Source organism: Ips typographus, linkage group LG15, assembly GCF_016097725.1.
Source record: "Ips typographus isolate SLU linkage group LG15, UJ_Ityp_2.0, whole genome shotgun sequence".
In the NCBI taxonomy this organism is placed as follows: Eukaryota; Metazoa; Arthropoda; class Insecta; order Coleoptera; family Curculionidae; genus Ips; species Ips typographus.
Window position 1 is genome coordinate 8,741,949 of NC_138436.1, and position 20,710 is coordinate 8,762,658.

Below are 20,710 nucleotides of genomic sequence, written 5' to 3' on the forward strand. Positions count from 1 at the left end.
ACCTAGGGAAAAAACTCTAAGAATCAAAGTTGTAGAGCGGAAAATTCCCTACAACTTTACTTCTGAACATTTTTTTTGTTTGGTGAACAAATAAGCGAGTTTGGAGGGTTTAAAGTTGGTGGGGTCTTTAAAGTTGTGGTTTCTCGGGAATAATTCCCTTACGGTACCACTAACTCACTTACGGTACCACCTAGGGAAAAAACTCTAAGAATCAAAGTTGTAGAGCGGAAAATTCCCTACAACTTTACTTCTTAACATTTTTTTGTTTGGTGAACAAATAAGCGAGTTTGGAGGGTTTGAAGGCAATCACACAATTCAATATATATTAATGTCGTTTTTATTACGTAACAGTTAGTATATCAATAATATATAATTTTTTTTTTATGTATAATAGTATAAATAGTAGTAGACAAGTATACAAAGTGTTTATTACAAAATAAGCACCATATATAATGTATAGTCAGAGAAAATGCAATGGCAATATAAGAGATCTTCCAGTTTTTGCAAAAAACAAAAAAAAAACTATACAATAATAGGAAAAATCGTAAAAAACTAGTTATTTACAAAAATGTGTATCAAAAAAAACCAAAAAAATACGAAAGGGGGGGGGGTTTTGACAACCGAATGACAGCTACTGTCAAACTGACGTCAGAAATGGATTCCCCGACCCCAAATTAGTCGAAAACGAGTACCATCAAGACCCCTTTATCTCAAACCAAAATGGCGGAAATTGCAAATGGCTCCCACAGGCGCCATTTTGAATTTTTTCAAAAAAATCGAGTTTATAGTCGTTTTCTACTAATTTGGGGACGGGGAATCCGATGGTGGGGTTAGTTTTCTTCTCAACCCTCAGGAAAGTGGTTTTAGGGGCAGTTTCTCGAACTGGGTGACAGCTACTGTCAAACTGACAGTTGCAATGGATTCCCCATCCCCAAATTAGTCGAAAACGAGTACCATCAAGACCCCTTTATCTCAAACCAAAATGGCGGAAATTGCAAATGGCTCCCACAGGCGCCATTTTGAATTTTTTCAAAAAAATCGAGTTTATAGTCGTTTTCTACTAATTTGGGGACGGGGAATCCGATGGTGGGGTTAGTTTTCTTCTCAACCCTCAGGAAGGTGGTTTTAGGGGCAGTTTCTCGAACTGGGTGACAGCTACTGTCAAACTGACAGTTGCAATGGATTCCCCATCCCCAAATTAGTCGAAAACGAGTACCATCAAGACCCCTTTATCTTAACCCCAACGGGGGTGAATTTAGGGGTTAGGTTAGGTTAAATGTCAATTTTGACAGTTCCACTCTTTCGCCCATATCTCGAAAACGGTTGGAGCGATCGAGCCGAATTTTTTGAGGTTAGATAGGCCGTGACAGAACGCAACTTTGACCTTCTTGCAGCTTTGGCCGTAGGGTGGCGCGTTTAGCCGGAAAAATTGAAAAACCTTTTCGTTCGGCTCGAAGGACCATATATGTGGGCACCGTTCGGGTAATTCGTAAATAACTCTGTTGTATCACACTTTAAGTGAAAATACGCGAGAAGGAAATTCGTAGAGTACTGTCAGGGCTAACGAATGACGTTTGAACGAACCGGCTAAGTTGACCGATAAGCCCGCTAGAGGGCGTCAAAGTTACACTTTGCCATATCTCGGGAACGGTTAGAGTTATCAAAGTGAATTTTTTGGGGGTTAGGTTTTGTCCTCCCCCCCCCCCCTTACCCTACACTTACAACTAGAAAATTTACATACCCTAAAAGCACCATAAAAACGTGTTTTTTTCCTTAAATCATGTACATTTCAGTAAAAAAATTAACCTAATTTCGCCGCTAATTAACTATATAACTTAATTAATTAATAATGGCACTAATTAATTATTTTTATTATTTTAAAAAATCACAACGCCTTGGCAGTTTAGGCAGCAGTTTTTTTTTTATTAAAAAATACAATTTTTTAGTTTTCGAGGTTAAAATAGTTGGGTGTGGTGGTTGGGTGGGAGATACGGACAAAATGGCGTCGGAAATGGATTCCCCATCCTCAAATTAGTCGAAAACGAGTACCATCAAGACCCCTTTATTTCAAGCCAAAATGGCGGAAATTGCAAATGGCTCCCACAGACGCCATTTTGAATTTTTTCAAAAAAATCGAGTTTGTAGTGGTTTTCCACTAAATCGAGGACGGGGAATCCGATGGTGGGGTTAGTTTTCTTCTCAACCCTCAGGAAAGTGGTTTTAGGGTCAGTTTCTCGAACTGGGTGACAGCTACTGTCAAACTGACAGTTGCAATGGATTCCCCATCCCCAAGTTAGTCGAAAACGAGTACCATCAAGACCCCTTTATCTCAAGCCAAAATGGCGGAAATTGCAAATGGCTCCCACAGACGCCATTTTGAATTTTTTCAAAAAAATCGAGTTTGTAGTCGTTTTCTACTAAATCGAGGACGGGGAATCCGATGGTGGTGATAATTTTCTTCTCAACCCCCAGGAAAGTGGTTTTAGGGTCAGTTTCTCGAACTGGGTGACAGCTACTGTCAAACTGACAGTTGCAATGGATTCCCCATCCCCAAGTTAGCCGAAAACGAGTACCATCAAGACCCCTTTATCTCAAGCCAAAATGGCGGAAATTGCAAATGCCTCCCACAGACGCCATTTTGAATTTTTTCAAAAAAATCGAGTTTGTAGTGGTTTTCTACTAAATCGAGGACGGGGAATCCGATGGTGGTGATAAATTTCTTTTCAACCCCCCGGAAGGTGGTTTTAGGGGCAGTTTCTCGAACTGGGTGACAGCTACTGTCAAACTGACAGTTGCAATGGATTCCCCATCCCCAAGTTAGTCGAAAACGAGTACCATCAAGACCCCTTTATCTCAAGCCAAAATGGCGGAAATTGCAAATGGCTCCCACAGACGCCATTTTGAATTTTTTCAAAAAAATCGAGTTGGTACTCGTTTTCTACTAATTTGGGGACGGGGAATCCGATGGTGGGGTTAGTTTTCTTCTCAACCCTCAGGAAAGTGGTTTTAGGGGCAGTTTCTCGAACTGGGTGACAGCTACTGTCAAACTGACAGTTGCAATGGATTCCCCATCCCCAAGTTAGTCGAAAAGGAGTACCATGAAGACCCCCTTATCTCTTACCCTAAGGGGGCGAAAAACGGTTTTTGAGGGTAGTTTTGGCTGTGTACAACTCGGTTATAATGGATTGGAGCGGGGTGGGTTATTTTTTGAGCGCTATTTCAACCTCGCAAAAGGTTTAGTGAGTTTTGGGCGTGGTCAGGTGAGTGCTGTCGCTCCGTTTGGGCGGAGGGGGCGGCGGGCGTTTCTGGCTCCTGATTGGCGGCTGCGCCGCGACGCCCTCGTCCCTGTACACGTTCTCGTACAGATTATTGGTGCCGTAGTGCTCCTGCACCCAATTGGACACGTTGTGCTCCTTGTAGTCGGGAAGGGGGGGGGGCGGGTCGCGGAACCCCAGAACCTCGTGGGGCGTGGTCTCCGGTTCCAATTTGCATTTTTGCGCCACCTGCCACTTTTTGCGCATGACCCGTTGGAGGTCGCGCAAAAAGTCACGTGGCGGTTCCGCCAATTTTTTCGGGCTGGACAGTTTGGTGGATTCCGCCCGTTTGGGCGGGGGCGGTTTGCGCGGAAGGGGCGGCACCTCTTGCGGCAGATTGAACGTGATTTTCTTCTTGTCGGGTGAGGAGGCGGGACGAGGCGGACGAATCGAGGATCTGAGGATGTCTGCGCGTCCGAAATTGGGGAGGGAATAGTGGGGGGGATGGACGTAAGGAGGCGGGGCTTGTCTGTCGTGATTCTGTCCCGATTGGTTGGGCGAGGTGGGCGGGGTTGCGGTGGGAGTGGTCAGTCTGGACTGAGTGGGGGTTCTGTCAGGAGACACGCCCCCTTCGGGAGGGGATTTCTCCTCGGGGGGCGGGGGGAGGGACATTAAACTCAGCTGGCTACCGCTCAGGTCGTCGGTGAGGGGCGGCAAGTCCCCGGGGTGGGGCGGGGGCGGCAAACTATCCAAAGACAACGTGGAGTGGTACAGTTCGGGCGGCGGAGGCGGCAGCTGATAACTGGGCGGATCGTTGATGACGTCACCGTGCGATTCGGGTGGGGGCGGCAGTGACGTCATCGATTCGGTCTGCAACAAATTTTAACGCTCCACAAAAATTCTTCAATGAGTTTCCTCCCTAACTAGCACGGTAAAGGAGTGATTTTGCTAGAAAGTCGAACTGGGTAAAAGTTACGTAAATTCTGACCGCGGATTTGAAATCAGCGACCCCAAATTAGTCGAAAACGAGTGGTCACTTGGGGGGTCTAAATTAGAAAACAAAAAAGTTGTGTGCGGAAAGTGTTTTGCTCGCACTAAAACCCAACTTTGTTGCTTTTTGAGCTAGAGAGTCCATCTCAATGTCATTTTATGCTAAAATTTCCCGGAAAAGACGCTGGTAAAGTCGGTTTTGTTATATCTCTCAAACTAACCGAGTTGCACCGGAAAAACATGTTTTTCACTTTGATTTTGCTGGAAAGTCGAACTGGGTGAAAGTTACGTAAATTCCGACCGCAGATTTGAAATCAGCGACCCCAAATTAGTCGAAAACGAGTGGTCACTTGGGGGGTCTAAAGTAGAAAACAAAAAAGTTGTGTGCGGAAAGTGTTTTGCTCGCACTAAAACCCAACTTTGTTGCTCTTTGAGCTAGAGAGTCCATCTCAATGTCATTTTATGCTAAAATTTCCCGGAAAAGACGCTGGTAAAGTCGGTTTTGTTATATCTCTCAAACTAACCGAGTTGCACCGGAAAAACATGTTTTTCACTTTGATTTTGCTGGAAAGTCGCTCTGGGTGAAAGTTACATAAATTCTGACCACGGATTTGAAATCAGCGACCCCAAATTAGTCGAAAACGAGTGGTCACTTGGGGGGTCTAAATTAGAAAACAAAAAAGTTGTGTGCGGAAAGTGTTTTGCTCGCACTAAAACCCAACTTTGTTGCTTTTTGAGCTAGAGAGTCCATCTCAATGTCATTTTATGCTAAAATTTCCCGGAAAAGACGCTGGTAAAGTCGGTTTTGTTATATCTCTCAAACTAACCGAGTTGCACCGAAAAAACATGTTTTTCACTTTGATTTTGCTGGAAAGTCGAAGTGGGTGAAAGTTACGTAAATTCTGACCACGGATTTGAAATCAGCGACCCCAAATTAGTCGAAAACGAGTGGTCACTTGGGGGGTCTAAATTAGAAAACAAAAAAGTTGTGTGCGGAAAGTGTTTTGCCCGCACTAAATCCCAACTTTGTTGCTTTTTGAGCTAGAGAGTCCATCTCAATGTCATTTTATGCTAAAATTTCCCGGAAAAGACGCTGGTAAAGTCGGTTTTGTCGTATCTCTCAAACTAGCCGAGTTGCACCGGAAAAACATGGAAATGGGTGCACTAAAGTGCTTCAAGCGACCGTGCAACTTCAAACCCTTCCAGCTCAGTTATTAGCCCACCAATCGAAAAAACCTTCAGAAGCAAAATTGTAGAGAATTTAATTCTCTACAACTTACCTTCTCTACATTTTTTGGCTCAGTGGCCAAATAACAAAGTTACAGGGTGTTAAAACAACAGCTACTCACCATGCTGGGACTGAGTGGGGCGGGGCGTTCCCTCACCGGAGTCCCCGCCAAAGGGGTGGAGCCTCCGCTCCGCCCTCCCATCGACTCGACCGACCCACGTGACTTGTACTGGCGCTTTAGCGTGCCGCTATTGGACGAATCGTCGTTCGTGGATTTCCGCCTGAAAAATGACGTCATTTTGACCAGTTAGGGGCGTGAAGGAAGGGAGGGGGGGAGGGGGAATAGGCCACGCCCACCTGCTGTGACGTCGCGTCAACGTGCCGCTATTGGTGTAGGTGAGGGTGGGGGAGGGGAGGGCCCCGCCCTCCTCCCTCGTTTCCCCCACCTCCTTCAATTGTCTGGTCATGTTGGTGAGGGGTAAATTCGGTTTCATCGACGGTTTTCGTTTGATGGTGCCTGCGAATAATATGAAATCTGTCAAAATTGACAAAACTGTCAAAATTTTCAAAACTGTCAAAAAGTGACAGCACAACTTCGATCCTGAATAACTCGGTTATTTGAGGGATTAGAAGGAAACTTTAAAAAAGAAAGTTGTAGAGAATTGAATTCTCTACAAAATCGATTATGACCGGTTTTGTCGTAAAACGTCAAATAAGCGAGTTATACCGCGAAAACGTCAAACCTGTCAAAAAAATTTAAAAAAAAAAAAAAATTACTTTTAATTTTTTTAATTTTTTTTTTATTTATTTTTTCTTTTTAATAAAAATTTTGGCTAAGGCCGCCATTTTGAAAAAAATTACCACGTGACATTCAAGGTCTCAATTTTTTTTGAAACTTAATTTTTTTTTTACTTTTTTTTTTTTTTTTAATTTTGTATTTTTGTTGCTTTTTTTTATTGGTTTCAGATACAAAAACACATTCTAAACATTTTTGGTCTCTTGCAAAATTTCCGTAACTCAAACCGTTCCTGAGATATTTGACTTTTTTTTGAAAATTTTGGAAATTCAGTATCTCGGTTATTTTTTGGATTTCAGCAACCGAAAAAAACTCAAAATATTCCCCTCAAACCGCTCTTTATTTTTGTTTCTTTGCAAAATTTCCGTAACTCTAACCGTTTCCGAGATATTCAACTTTTTTGAGGCAAAAGTGCAGTTTTTGACTTTTTTTTGGGAAAATTGCACCCAAATTTTCAAAATACCATAACTCGCTTAGTTTTCAAGCTACGACGACCGTAAAAAGCTTAAAATGTTCGTCTTTAAACGCTCTTTCACCTCCCGCAAAGTGCACCGCAATTAAACATATACAGGGTGTCCAAATTGCATTGCAATTTTTAAAATTCTGTATCTCGGTTATTTTTAGGATTTCAGCGACCAGAAAAAACTCAAATAATTTCTCTTAAATTACTCTTTATTTTTGTTTTCTTGTAAAATTTCCGTAACTCTAACCGTTTCCGAGATATTAATTTTTTTTTTTTTTAAAAAAACTTTAATAAACATTTTTCAAAATTTTGTATTTTTGTTGCTTTTTTTTATCGGTTTTAGATGCAAGAAAGCATTCTAAACATTTTCGGTCTGTTGCAAAATTTCCGTAACTCGAACCGTTCCCGAGATATTAGACTTTTTTTTGAAAATTTTGAAAATTCTGTATCTCGCTTATTTTTTGGATTTCAGCAACCGAAAAAAACTCAAAATATTCCCCTCAAACCGCTCTTTATTTTTGTTTCTTTGCAAAATTTCCGTAACTCTAACCGTTTCCGAGATATTCAACTTTTTTGAGGCGAAATTTCAGTTTTTGACTTTTTTTTGGAAAATTGCACCCAAATTTTCAAAATTCCATAACTCGCTTAGTTTTCAAGCTACGACGACCGTAAAAAGCTGAAAATGTTCGTTTTTAAACGCTCTTTCATCTCCCGCAAAGGGCACTACAATTAAACATATACAGGGTGTTCAAATTGCATTGCAATTTTTAAAATTCAGTATCTCGGTTATTTTTTGGATTTCAGCGACCAGAAAAAACTCAAAATATTTCTCTTAAATTGCTCTTAATTTTTGTTTTCTTGTAAAATTTCCGTAACTCTAACCGTTTCCGAGATATTAAATTTTTATTTTTTTTTTCAAACTTTAATAAACATTTTTCAAAATTTTGTATTTTTGTTGCTTTTTTTTATCGGTTTTAGATGCAAGAAAGCATTCTAAACATTTTTAGTCTCTTGCAAAATTTCCGTAACTCAAACCGTTCCTGAGATATTTGACTTTTTTTTGAAAATTTTGAAAATTCTGTATCTCGCTTATTTTTTGGATTTCAGCAACCGAAAAAAACTCAAAATATTCCCCTCAAACCGCTCTTCATTTTTGTTTCTTTGCAAAATTTCCGTAACTCTAACCGTTTCCGAGATATTCAACTTTTTTGAGGCAAAAGTGCAGTTTTTGACTTTTTTTTGGGAAAATTGCACCCAAATTTTCAAAATACCATAACTCGCTTAGTTTTCAAGCTACGACGACCGTAAAAAGCTTAAAATGTTCGTTTTTAAACGCTCTTTCATCTCCCATCTGTCAAAATGTCATTTTTTACGGGGGCCACGCCCTAAAAATTGTCAAAAAATATTTTCCATTTTGAATTTCAACTCACCCATGGAGAATTCGCAATCGAAAGCGTTTTCGCAGGACGAAGCGCCATCTGACAGGCAACCGCTCGAACTAGAGCTGCTGCCGCGACTGCGCCGACCGGAAACGGTGCTTACGTCACTCGTCGTGTAGATGTCGCTACCGGAAGCGGTTCCGTATCCGGCCTCGCTGCCCGAGTAGGCCGTGGGCGTGGTGCTGCTCGATTGCGCGGCAATCGACTGAACCGAACAGCTGCGCGCATTCGCCAAAATGTCCATCTCCTCCTGCGCCAGCTCGTCCATCAGCGACCTAAAGTTGGGAAAAATGCCCACAACTCCGTTATTCGAGGGATTATCAAAAAAACGTTAAGAATAAAAGTTGTAGAGAATGAAATTCTCTACAAATTAGCTTCTTAAGGATTTTACCGAAAAACGTCAAATAAGCGAGTTATCCGGCAAAAACACAGACAGTCACTAAACTGACCCTAGAAATTCACTATCACCCACAATTTTGCTATTTGATGGTTTAGCGAAAAAACGTTAAGAATAAAAGTTGTAGAGAATTTCATTCTCTACAAATGAGCTTCTTGAGATTTTTACCGAAAAACGTCAAATAAGCGAGTTATCCGGCATTTTGCCCTTTAAACCACAAAAAATGACAGGTTACTCGAACTGGGTGACAGCTACTGTCAAACTGACAGTTGCAATGGATTCCTTGACCCCAAATTAGTCGAAAACGAGTACCATCAAGCCTGGGCTAACTCAAACCAAAATGGCGGAAATTGCAAAATGGCGCCCAAAACCGCCATTTTGATTTTTTTCTAAAAAATCGATATTATACTCGTTTTCTACTAAATCGAGGACGGGGAATACGATGGTGGTGTTAATTTGTTTTTTTTTTTGTTTTTTTTTTTTTGTCAAAGTTTGACAGCAGTCAAAACCTTCCAGGGCCGGTATCTCAGTTATTTGGGAATTTTTCAAAAAATTTCAAAGAAAACAAAAGAAAGTTAAGGTTCTGTCAAACATTTTGACGTTTAAACGACTCGCCTAACTGTCACAGTAGCCGAGTTATGAGCTGTCAAAGTTTGACAGCAATCAAAACCTTCCAGGGCCGGTATCTCAGTTATTTGGGAATTTTTCAAAAAATTTCCAAGAAAACAAAAGAAAGTTAAGGTCCTGTCAAACATTTTGACGTTTAAACGACCCGCCTAACTGTCACAGTAGCCGAGTTATGAGCTGTCAAAGTTTGACAGCAATCAAAACCTTCCAGGGCCGGTATCTCAGTTATTTGGGAATTTTTCAAAAAATTTCTAAGAAAACAAAATAAAGTTAAGGTTCTGTCAAACATTTTGACGTTTAAACGACTCGCCTAACTGTCATAGTAACCGAGTAATGAGCTGTCAAAGTTTGACAGCAATCAAAACCTTCCAGGGCCGGTATCTCAGTTATTTGGGAATTTTTCAAAAAATTTCCAAGAAAACAAAAGAAAGTTAAGGTCCTGTCAAACATTTTGACGTTTAAACGACTCGCCTAACTGTCATAGTAACCGAGTTATGAGCTGTCAAAGTTTGACAGCAATCAAAACCTTCCAGGGCCGGTATCTCAGTTATTTGGGAATTTTTCAAAAAATTTCAAAGAAAACAAAAGAAAGTTAAGGTTCTGTCAAACATTTTGACGTTTAAACGACTCGCCTAACTGTCATAGTAACCGAGTTATGAGCTGTCAAAGTTTGACAGCAATCAAAACCTTCCAGGGCCGGTATCTCAGTTATTTGGGAATTTTTGAAAAAATTTCTAAGAAAACAAAAGAAAGCTAAGGTCCTGTCAAACATTTTGACGTTTAAACGACCCGCCTAACTGTCATAGTAGCCGAGTAATGAGCTGTCAAAGTTTGACAGCAATCAAAACCTTCCAGGGCCGGTATCTCAGTTATTTGGGAATTTTTCAAAAAATTTCCAAGAAAACAAAAGAAAGTTAAGGTTCTGTCAAACATTTTGACGTTTAAACGACTCGCCTAACTGTCATAGTAACCGAGTTATGAGCTGTCAAAGTTTGACAGCAATCAAAACCTTCCAGGGCCGGTATCTCAGTTATTTGGGAATTTTTGAAAAAATTTCTAAGAAAACAAAAGAAAGCTAAGGTCCTGTCAAACATTTTGACGTTTAAACGACCCGCCTAACTGTCATAGTAGCCGAGTAATGAGCTGTCAAAGTTTGACAGCAATCAAAACCTTCCAGGGCCGGTATCTCAGTTATTTGGGAATTTTTCAAAAAATTTCCAAGAAAACAAAAGAAAGTTAAGGTTCTGTCAAACATTTTGACGTTTCAACGACCCGCCTAACTGTCATAGTAAGCGAATTATGAGCTGTCAAAGTTTGACAGCAATCAAAACCTTCCAGGGCCGGTATCTCAGTTATTTGGGAATTTTTCTAAAAATTTCAAAGAAAACAAAAGAAAGTTAAGGTCCTGTCAAACATTTTGACGTTTAAATGACTCGCCTAACTGTCATAGTAGCCGAGTTATGAGCTGTCAAAATTTGACAGAAGTCAAAACCTTCCAGAGCCGGTATCTCAGTTATTTGGGAATTTTTCAAAAAATTTCCAAGAAAACAAAAGAAAGTTAATGTTCTGTCAAACATTTTGACGTTTAAACGACCCGCCTAACTGTCATAGTAACCGAGTTATGATCTGTCAAAGTTTGACAGCAATCAAAACCTTCCAGGGCCGGTATCTCAGTTATTTGGGAATTTTTCAAAAAATTTCCAAGAAAACAAAAGAAAGTTAAGGTCCTGTCAAACATTTTGACGTTTAAACGACTCGCCTAACTGTCATAGTAACCGAGTTATGAGCTGTCAAAGTTTGACAGCAATCAAAACCTTCCAGGGCCGGTATCTCAGTTATTTGGGAATTTTTCTAAAAATTTCTAAGAAAACAAAAGAAAGTTAAGGTCCTGTCAAACATTTTGACGTTTAAACGACTCGCCTAACTGTCATAGTAACCGAGTAATGAGCTGTCAAAGTTTGACAGCAATCAAAACCTTCCAGGGCCGGTATCTCAGTTATTTGGGAATTTTTCAAAAAATTTCCAAGAAAACAAAAGAAAGTTAAGGTCCTGTCAAACATTTTGACGTTTAACCGACCCGCCTAACTGTCATAGTAGCCGAGTAATGAGCTGTCAAAGTTTGACAGCAATCAAAACCTTCCAGGGCCGGTATCTCAGTTATTTGGGAATTTTTCAAAAAATTTCTAAGAAAACAAAAGAAAGTTAAGGTCCTGTCAAACATTTTGACGTTTAAACGACCCGCCTAACTGTCATAGTAACCGAGTTATGAGCTGTCAAAGTTTGACAGAAGTCAAAACCTTCCAGGGCCGGTATAGCTCAGTTTTTTGCCTGTAACTCCCTTATTTGACGTTTTACAGCAAAAACTGTCATCACCATTCTGGTAGAGCGTGAAATTCCCTACAAAACCACGTGACTCAAACCCCCCCCACCCCCCCACCAACTCACCGATAATTGTACATCAATTGTTTGCCGAATTTAGCGATGCGCATGCCCACCATCCACTGCGCGAGCGTCGATTGATCGTCTGCGCACAAATACTTGATGAATTTCGTCGATTTCGGTTCCTGCAGTCTGGGGTGTTTGATGGCAAAACACCAGTCGGTGGGCGCCTTGAATTTCTTCCTCCAGCCCACGCCGTAGTAAATCTGCGCGTAAAAATGACAGGTCACTCGAACTGCATGACAGCTACTGTCAAACTGACTTGAAAAATGGATTCCTCGACCCCGAATTAGTCGAAAACGAGTACCATAAAGCCTGGGCTAGCTCAAACCAAAATGGCGGAAATTGCAAAATGGCGCCCAAAACCGCCATTTTGATTTTTTTCTAAAAAATCGATATTATACTCGTTTTCTACTAAATCGAGGACGGGGAATACGATGGTGGTGTTAATTTTCCTCTAACTCCTCACCCACTCGATTTATAGTAAGTTTCTCGAACTGGGTGACAGCTACTGTCAAACTGACTGGAAAAATGGATTCCCCATCCCCAAATTAGTCGAAAACGAGTACCATCAAGCCTGGGCTAGCTCAAACCAAAATGGCGGAAATTGCAAAATGGCGCCCAAAACCGCCATTTTGATTTTTTTCTAAAAAATCGATATTATACTCGTTTTCTACTAAATCGAGGACGGGGAATACGATGGTCAAGTCCATTTTCCTCTAACTCTTCACCCACTCGATTTATAGTAAGTTTCTCGAACTGGGTGACAGCTACTGTCAAATTGACTTGAAAAATGGATTCCCCGACCCCGAATTAGTCGAAAACGAGTACCATAAAGCCTGGGCTAGCTCAAACCAAAATGGCGGAAATTGCAAAATGGCGCCCAAAACCGCCATTTTGATTTTTTTCTAAAAAATCGAGATGGTACTCGTTTTCTACTAAATCGAGGACGGGGAATACGATGGTGGTGTTAATTTTCCTCTAACTCCTCACCCACTCGATTTGTAGTAAGTTTCTCGAACTGGGTGACAGCTACTGTCAAACTGACTGGAAAAATGGATTCCCCGACCCCGAATTAGTCGAAAACGAGTACCATGAAGCCTGGGCTAGCTCAAACCAAAATGGCGGAAATTGCAAAATGGCGCCCAAAACCGCCATTTTGATTTTTTTCTAAAAAATCGATATTATACTCGTTTTCTACTAAATCGAGGACGGGGAATACGATGGTGGTGTTAATTTTCCTCCAACTCCCCAGGATCAGCCGATACTCACGTGATTATTGTCGAAAGTGGCCAGACACACCAAATCCTTGGCGCTCTTGATTTTCTCTTTGGGAAAGTAGTACAGTCCAGACGCCCTCAATACGAAATGGTACTTTTTCCATCCTTTTTTCGAGTCGGCCTTGAGGTACAACGGACCTTCCACCTGAAAAGTTTTTCAGGTCAATTTTGAGGTTAATTTGAATTTTTGCCAAAAACCAACCTCAGGCAGACTGCCATTGGACGAGGAAAAAAAGTCCTCGAGCAGCATATTCCTGGAATGTTCGTCGTAATCGCTGGAGGGGGCGCTGCGATCCAAGCAGGGCAACAGGAACTGTTCCGGCTGCGTGAACAGTCTGATTTTGTCGTTCCGCTCCGCGAAATAGATCTTGTTCTTCGATTCCCTGGTCCAGAGCAGCAGATTGTCCACCAGGAGCTCGTGGTCCTCGTAGAAACGCTCTAAAATGCCAACAATTTTGAAGTTTCTCCAACTGGATGACAGCTACTGTCAAACTGACGTCAGAAATGGATTCCCTGACCCCAAATTAGTCGAAAAGGAGTACCATCAAGACCCCTTTATCTCAAGCCAAAATGGCGGAAATTGCAAATGGCTCCCACAGACGCCATTTTGATTTTTTTCAAAAAAATCGAGTTTGTAGTCGTTTTCTACTAAAACGAGGACGGGGAATCCGATGGTGGTGATAATTTTCTTTTCAACCTCCAGGAAAGTGGTTTTAGGGGCAGTTTCTCGAACTGGGTGACAGCTACTGTCAAACTGACAGTTGCAATGGATTCCCCATCCCCAAATTAGTCGAAAACGAGTACCATCAAGACCCCTTTATCTCAAGCCAAAATGGCGGAAATTGCAAATGGCTCCCACAGACGCCATTTTGAATTTTTTCAAAAAAATCGAGTTTGTAGTCGTTTTCTACTAAATCGGGGACGGGGAATCCGATGGTGGTGATAATTTTCTTTTCAACCTCCAGGAAAGTGGTTTTAGGGGCAGTTTCTCGAACTGGGTGACAGCTACTGTCAAACTGACAGTTGCAATGGATTCCCCATCCCCAAATTAGTCGAAAAGGAGTACCATCAAGACTGGGCTATTTCGTTTCAAAATGGCGGAAATTGCAAAATTATGCTATTGGCCGCCATTTTGATTTTTTTGAAAAAATCGAGATTATACTCGTTTTCTACTAAATCGAGGACGGGGAATTCAATGGTGGAGCTGGTTTTTATGTAACTCCTCACCCACTCGATTTTTTTCAAGTTTCTTGAACTGGGTGACAGCTACTGTCAAACTGACGTCAAAAATGGATTCCCTGACCCCAATTTAGTCGAAAACGAGTACCATCAAGCCTGGGCTAGTTCGATCCAAAATGGCTACTCACCCATGTAAAGGTCGGGCAAATGTTCTACAATCGCCCATTTCGGGTCCATTTTCACGTGATTTTTATCAGCCAACAGTCTGGTGACGTACGAGCACAACATTTTCTCGTCGACCAATAACGATTTGGCCGATCCATCGCTGGTAAACACTTTGACGAACAGTTTCTGTATGTTGGCCTCCTTGATCTTCTCCATGGCCATCCTGATTTTTTCCGCTTTGATACGGGACGCGTCGTCCTGGAATTTCTCCAAAAAGTTATCGAAAAAATCCCTCAAAAATCCCTCAAACCTGATGAGTGGGCGGTAACCTCAAAGATTGAGGTTTGGCCCCACTTCCCCCACTACTCGCCGACGACTCGCTGGACAGCATCGAAACGGTATCACTGAAGGCCGAGTCGTTGTCCGGGGACTCTGTCCTGCCTCCCTCAATTTTGAGACTCAAAATTGAGTCGTCACTCAATCCCCTCGAAGCCTCGGAGGAGGAACGACTGTGAGTGCGCGAGTCGTGGTGGGAAAGTTTTTGAACATCTGCAAAAAATGACGTTTCTCGAACTGGGTGACAGTTACTGTCAAAATGACATCAGAAATGGATTCCCCGTCCCCAAGTTAGTCGAAAACGAGTACCATAAAGCCCAGCGAAATCGGAAGGGTTTTGACGTTATTTGCTGTCAAAGTGACAGGTTGCAGCAACAACCACTGTGACACTTTTCACTTTGGCCTTGAATAACTCGCTTATTTGACAGTTGACGTCAAAATGTCACTGAAGCAAAAATGTAGCCCAGAGTGTGAGCTTTCAGAAAATATGGCCGCTTAAGTTAATCGGTTTAGTCGTTTGGCCGCTAGAGGGCGTCAAAGTCAACAGGGTTTTCACCTCAAACTAATTTTGACACTTTTCACTTTGGCCTTGAATAACTCGCTTATTTGACAGTTGACGTCAAAATGTCACTGAAGCAAAAATGTAGCCCAGAGTGTGAGCTTTCAGAAAATATGGCCGCTTAAGTTGATCGGTTTAGTCGTTTGGCCGCTAGAGGTCGTCAAAGTCAACAGAGTTTTTACCTTAAACTAATTTTGACACTTTTCACTTTGGCCTTGAATAACTCGCTTATTTGACAGTTGACGTCAAAATGTCACTGAAGCAAAAATGTAGCCCAGAGTGTGAGCTTTCAGAAAATATGGCCGCTTAAGTTGATCGGTTTAGTCGTTTGGCCGCTAGAGGTCGTCAAAGTCAACAGAGTTTTTACCTTAAACTAATTTTGACACTTTTCACTTTGGCCTTGAATAACTCGCTTATTTGACAGTTGACGTCAAAATGTCACTGAAGCAAAAATGTAGCCCAGAGTGTGAGCTTTCAGAAAATATGGCCACTTAAGTTAATCGGTTTAGTCGTTTGGCCGCTAGAGGTCGTCAAAGTCAACAGAGTTTTTACCTTAAACTAATTTTGACACTTTTCACTTTGGCCTTGAATAACTCGCTTATTTGACAGTTGACGTCAAAATGTCACTGAAGCAAAAATGTAGCCCAGAGTGTGGGCTTTCAGAAAATATGGTCGCTTAAGTTAATCGGTTTAGTCGTTTGGCCGCTAGAGGGCGTCAAAGTCAACAGGGTTTTGACCTCAAACTAATTTTGACACTTTTCACTTTGGCCTTGAATAACTCGCTTATTTGACAGTTGACGTCAAAATGTCACTGAAGCAAAAATGTAGCCCAGAGTGTGAGCTTTCAGAAAATATGGCCGCTTAAGTTGATCGGTTTAGTCGTTTGGCCGCTAGAGGACGTCAAAGTCCACAGAGTTTTTAAGGTGAAACTAATTTTGACACTTCTCACTTTGGCCTTGAATAACTCGCTTATTTGACAGTTGACGTCAAAATGTCACTGAAGCAAAAATGTAGCCCAGAGTGTGAGCTTTCAGAAAATATGGCCGCTTAAGTTGATCGGTTTAGTCGTTTGGCCGCTAGAGGTCGTCAAAGTCAACAGAGTTTTTACCTTAAACTAATTTTGACACTTTTCACTTTGGCCTTGAATAACTCGCTTATTTGACAGTTGACGTCAAAATGTCACTGAAGCAAAAATGTAGCCCAGAGTGTGGGCTTTCAGAAAATATGGCCGCTTAAGTTAATCGGTTTAGTCGTTTGGCCGCTAGAGGTCGTCAAAGTCAACAGTGTTTTTACCTTAAAATAATTTTGACACTTTTCCCTTTGGCCTTGAATAACTCGCTTATTTGACAGTTGACGTCAAAATGTCACTGAAGCAAAAAGATAGCCCAGAGTGTGGGCTTTCAGAAAATATGGTCGCTTAAGTTGATCGGTTACACCGTTTGGCCGCTAGAGGGCGTCAAAATCGCACCACGACAGTGATTCACTATTTGGGCCAGTACGACCCTGTTTTCCCACCGATTGAAACGAAATTTTTACCACACGTTGCCCACATCTGCGGCTAGTCGATGCAAAACAAATCTTGACAATAGGTCACGTGGTTTTGGAGTGGGAATTTTTTGAAAATTCCTCTTCGACCAGAAGAGCGTATTTATTAAAAGTGTTTTAAGTTCAAGATCCTGGACGAAACGAACGAGAGCCCCAAGTGCACGACGACCCCAAAAATAGCTTTTTCCTCTTTTATGCGCCGATGGCGAAATACCGGCGAAAGTCACGTGACTCGGTGTTATTTCTGGTTTCCCCGAAGGAATCGTCCAGAATTGGCTGGAGAGAATTGGTTTTTCCCGGTAGAAAAATTGTTTTCGGATAGTTCTCGGTCTGGCCAAACTTTTTGCTTCAGTGACATTTTGCCGTCAAACGTCAAATAAGCGAGTTATTCAAGGCCAAAGTGAAAAGTGTCAAAATTTGTTTGACGTGAAAACCCTGTTGATTTTGACGCCCTCTAGCGGCCAAACGACTAAACCGATTAACTTAAGCGGCCATATTTTCTGAAAGCTGACATTTCAGGCTACATTTTTGCTTCAGTGACATTTTGACGTCAACTGTCAAATAAGCCAGTTATTGAATGCCAAAGTGAAAAGTGTCAAAATTAGTTTGACGTGAAAACCCTGTTGATTTTGACGCCCTCTAGCGGCTAAACGACTAAACCGATTAACTTAAGCGACCATATTTTCTGAAAGCTGACACTTTAAGCTACATTTTTGCTTCAATGACATTTTGACGTCAACTGTCAAATAAGCGAGTTATTCAAGGCCAAAGTGAAAAGTGTCAAAATTTGTTTGACGTGAAAACCCTGTTGATTTTGACGCCCTCTAGCGGCCAAACGACTAAACCGATTAACTTAAGCGGCCATATTTTCTGAAAGCTCACACTCTGGGCTATCTTTTTGCTTCAGTGACATTTTGACGTCAACTGTCAAATAAGCGAGTTATTCAAGGCCAAAGTGAAAAGTGTCAAAATTAGTTTGACGTGAAAACTCTGTTGATTTTGACGCCCTCTAGCGGCCAAACGACTAAACCGATTAACTTAAGCGGCCATATTTTCTGAAAGCTCACACTCTGGGCTACATTTTTGCTTCAATGACATTTTGACGTCAATTGTCAAATAAGCGAGTTATTCCAAGTCAAAGTGCGAGATGTCAAAATTACTTTTTGACGCCCTCTAGCGGCCAAACGACTAAACCGATTAACTTAAGCGGCCATATTTTCTGAAAGCTCACACTCTGGGCTATCTTTTTGCTTCAGTGACATTTTGACGTCAACTGTCAAATAAGCGAGTTATTCAAAGTTAAAGTGACAGGTGTCAGAAAAGTGCCCCGGCACAGTTTTCATCCCGTATCTCCGTTATTCAACGCCGTAGCGCCAAAACGCCCTCTACCAGTTTTGTAGAGAATCAAATTCCCCACAAAACGGTTTTTTAATTTTTCTCCTAACCCCAAAACTAACCGAGTTACGGGCAATCAAAGTTCAGTCGACTTACCGGAAAATCGTTTTTCGCGCGCCCGTCCAATTTCCTGGTCGCAGACCGTTTCCAGCGCGCACAATTCGCCCAAAATGGCGTCCAAATCGACGTCCTGCGAGTCCTCCAAGTTGGCCATGGAAAATCGATAGCTGTCAATGCGGGGGGCGGCAATTTCCGTGGTCAACGGTTTCATGTGGGCGGTAGGGTCGAGACCCTGAAAAAAAAACCAAAATTTCAGTCAAAAATTTGCTCACCCTGTAGAAAAATGTGACACTTTTTTTACGCCAAATTGTAGGGAATTAAATTCTCTACAAAAAAGGTTTCTATAGTTGTGCGCGTGCGCGCCCTGATTGACAAGTTACAGGCCTTTAAACGTAATTTTTGACAGGTAAAGTGACGTTTCTCGAACTGGGTGACAGCTATTGTCAAACTGACAGTTCCAGTGGATTCCCCGACCACGATTTAGTCGAAAACGAGTACCATCAAGCCTGCGTTATCTCAATCCAAAATGGCCGAAATTGCAAATGGCGTCCCCGAGCCGCCATTTTGATTTTTTCCTAAAAAATCGAGTTTGGGCTCGTTTTCTACTAAATCGAGGACGGGGATTACGATGGTGGGGTTAGTTTTTCTCTAGCACCTCAGACAGCACGAGAAACTGCCAATTTTCGGGTTGTTTGATGAGATATCGTAAAAGTGACTGCACCACTAGATTGGACATCCCCGAATTAGTCAAAAACCACTCTTCACTCGTAACGTTCCGTTAGAAACTAACAAAGTTACTTTAAACCTGTCACTTTTGACAGCCAGAAACGTCAAAACCCTTCTGATTTCACTAGACTTTATGGTACTCGTTTTCGACTAATTTGGGGACGGGGAATCGATTGCAACTATCAAAATGACAGTAACTGTCACCCAGTTCGAAAAACTGGCGATTTCCGGGTTGTTTGTGGAGATATCAAAAAAGTGATTTCACCAATGGATTGGGCGCCCCAAAATTAGTCAAAAACCACCCTTCACTCGTTTTGTTTAAAAAACGCTTGAGATGCATTATTGTTAATCTGTCACTTTGACAGCTGATAACGTCAAAACCAGTCCGATTTCACCAGGCTTCATGGTACTCGTTTTCGACTAACTCGGGGACGGGGAATCCATTCCAGCTGTCAAAAAGACAGTAACTGTCACCCAGTTCGAGAAACTGGCGATTTCCGGGTTGTTTGTGGAGATATCAAAAAAGTGATTTCACTAATGGATTGGGCGCCCCAAAATTAGTCAAAAACCACCCTTCACTCGTTTTGTTAAAAAAAACGCTTGAGATGCATTATTGTTAATCTGTCACTTTGACAGCTAATAACGTCAAAACCAGTCCGATTTCACTAGGCTTGATGGTACTCGTTTTCGACTAATTTGGGGACGGGGAATCCATTCCAGCTGTCAAAATGACAGTAACTGTCACCCAGTTCGAGAAACTGGCGATTTCCGGGTTGTTTGTGGAGATATCAAAAAAGTGATTTCACCAATGGATTGGGCGCCCCAAAATTAGTCAAAAACCACCCTTCACTCGTTTTGTTAAAAAAAACGCTTGAGATGCATTATTGTTAATCTGTCACTTTGACAGCTAATAACGTCAAAACCAGTCCGATTTCACTGGGCTTCATGGTACTCGTTTTCGACTAACTCGGGGACGGGGAATCGATTGCAACTGTCAAAATGACAGTAACTGTCACCCAGTGCGAGTAACGTCACTTTCCGCCCGCAAAATCTAGTTTTCGCGACCGCACAATCGATTCCACGTTAAATGTGTGCGGGATGAAAGGGGTGAGGGGGTGAAACAACGACCTTCCGCACACTACCCCCTTCATCCCCTCGTAAAACCGGGAAATGCGCCCCCGGCTTTCCCTACCTGTTTGCTGCCGAATTTCCAGCCTTTAAACATACTAAAACCCTCTAAAACATGGCGGAACACTTATGGAACACTAATGGAACGGTGGAACACATTAAATTGGCACTTTGGACCGTTCGGAACGCCCCGAATTGACCCGGAACGGGACGGAATTTACGAACGGAACGGGACGGAACGCGGGATGAGAATGACACGCCGTGTGACGTCACACTGCCCGGGATCCGTCCCGCTCGGCGTTTCCTGTGCGATCGGGCAAATTCGGGACGTTTTCCGAACAGTTCCGAAAGTATAGAGCGGAGCAGCTCGGCGCAACTTACGAGTGAGGGAAAAAACTAATCCCTTGAACGTTGAGACTAATTTTGGGGCGCCCAATCCATTGGTGAAGTCACTTTTTGGATATCTCCACAAACAACCCGGAAATTGCCAGTTTCTCGAACTGGGTGACAGCTACTGTCATTTTGACAGCTGGAATGGATTCCCCGTCCCCGAGTTAGTCGAAAACGAGTACCATGAAGCCTGGTGAAATCGGACTGGTTTTGACGTTATTAGCTGTCAAAGTGACAGATTAACAATAAAGCATCTTAAGCGTTTTTTTAACAAAACGAGTGAAGGGTGGTTTTTGACTAATTTTGGGACGCCC

The 20,710-nt window shown here is 42.1% G+C and overlaps 1 protein-coding gene across 1 annotated transcript in view; it reads right to left on the reverse strand.

Annotated features, from left to right (window-relative positions):
* Window positions 1–321: 321 nt before the first annotated feature.
* Window positions 322–20,710, reverse strand: part of pico (ras-associated and pleckstrin homology domains-containing protein pico) — a 36,953-nt gene continuing 16,564 nt past the window's right edge. Inside the window, exons 3-12 of the mRNA XM_081993338.1 lie at window positions 18,189–18,384; window positions 14,568–14,806; window positions 14,281–14,515; window positions 13,116–13,351; window positions 12,906–13,058; window positions 11,640–11,839; window positions 8,162–8,445; window positions 5,830–5,989; window positions 5,594–5,753; window positions 322–4,124 (exon numbers count right to left, since the gene is read on the reverse strand). Of these exons, the coding sequence (XP_081849464.1) occupies window positions 3,237–4,124; window positions 5,594–5,753; window positions 5,830–5,989; window positions 8,162–8,445; window positions 11,640–11,839; window positions 12,906–13,058; window positions 13,116–13,351; window positions 14,281–14,515; window positions 14,568–14,806; window positions 18,189–18,384 (2,751 nt within the window). The 3' untranslated portion in view covers window positions 322–3,236. The remainder of the gene's footprint in view (window positions 4,125–5,593; window positions 5,754–5,829; window positions 5,990–8,161; window positions 8,446–11,639; window positions 11,840–12,905; window positions 13,059–13,115; window positions 13,352–14,280; window positions 14,516–14,567; window positions 14,807–18,188; window positions 18,385–20,710) is intronic.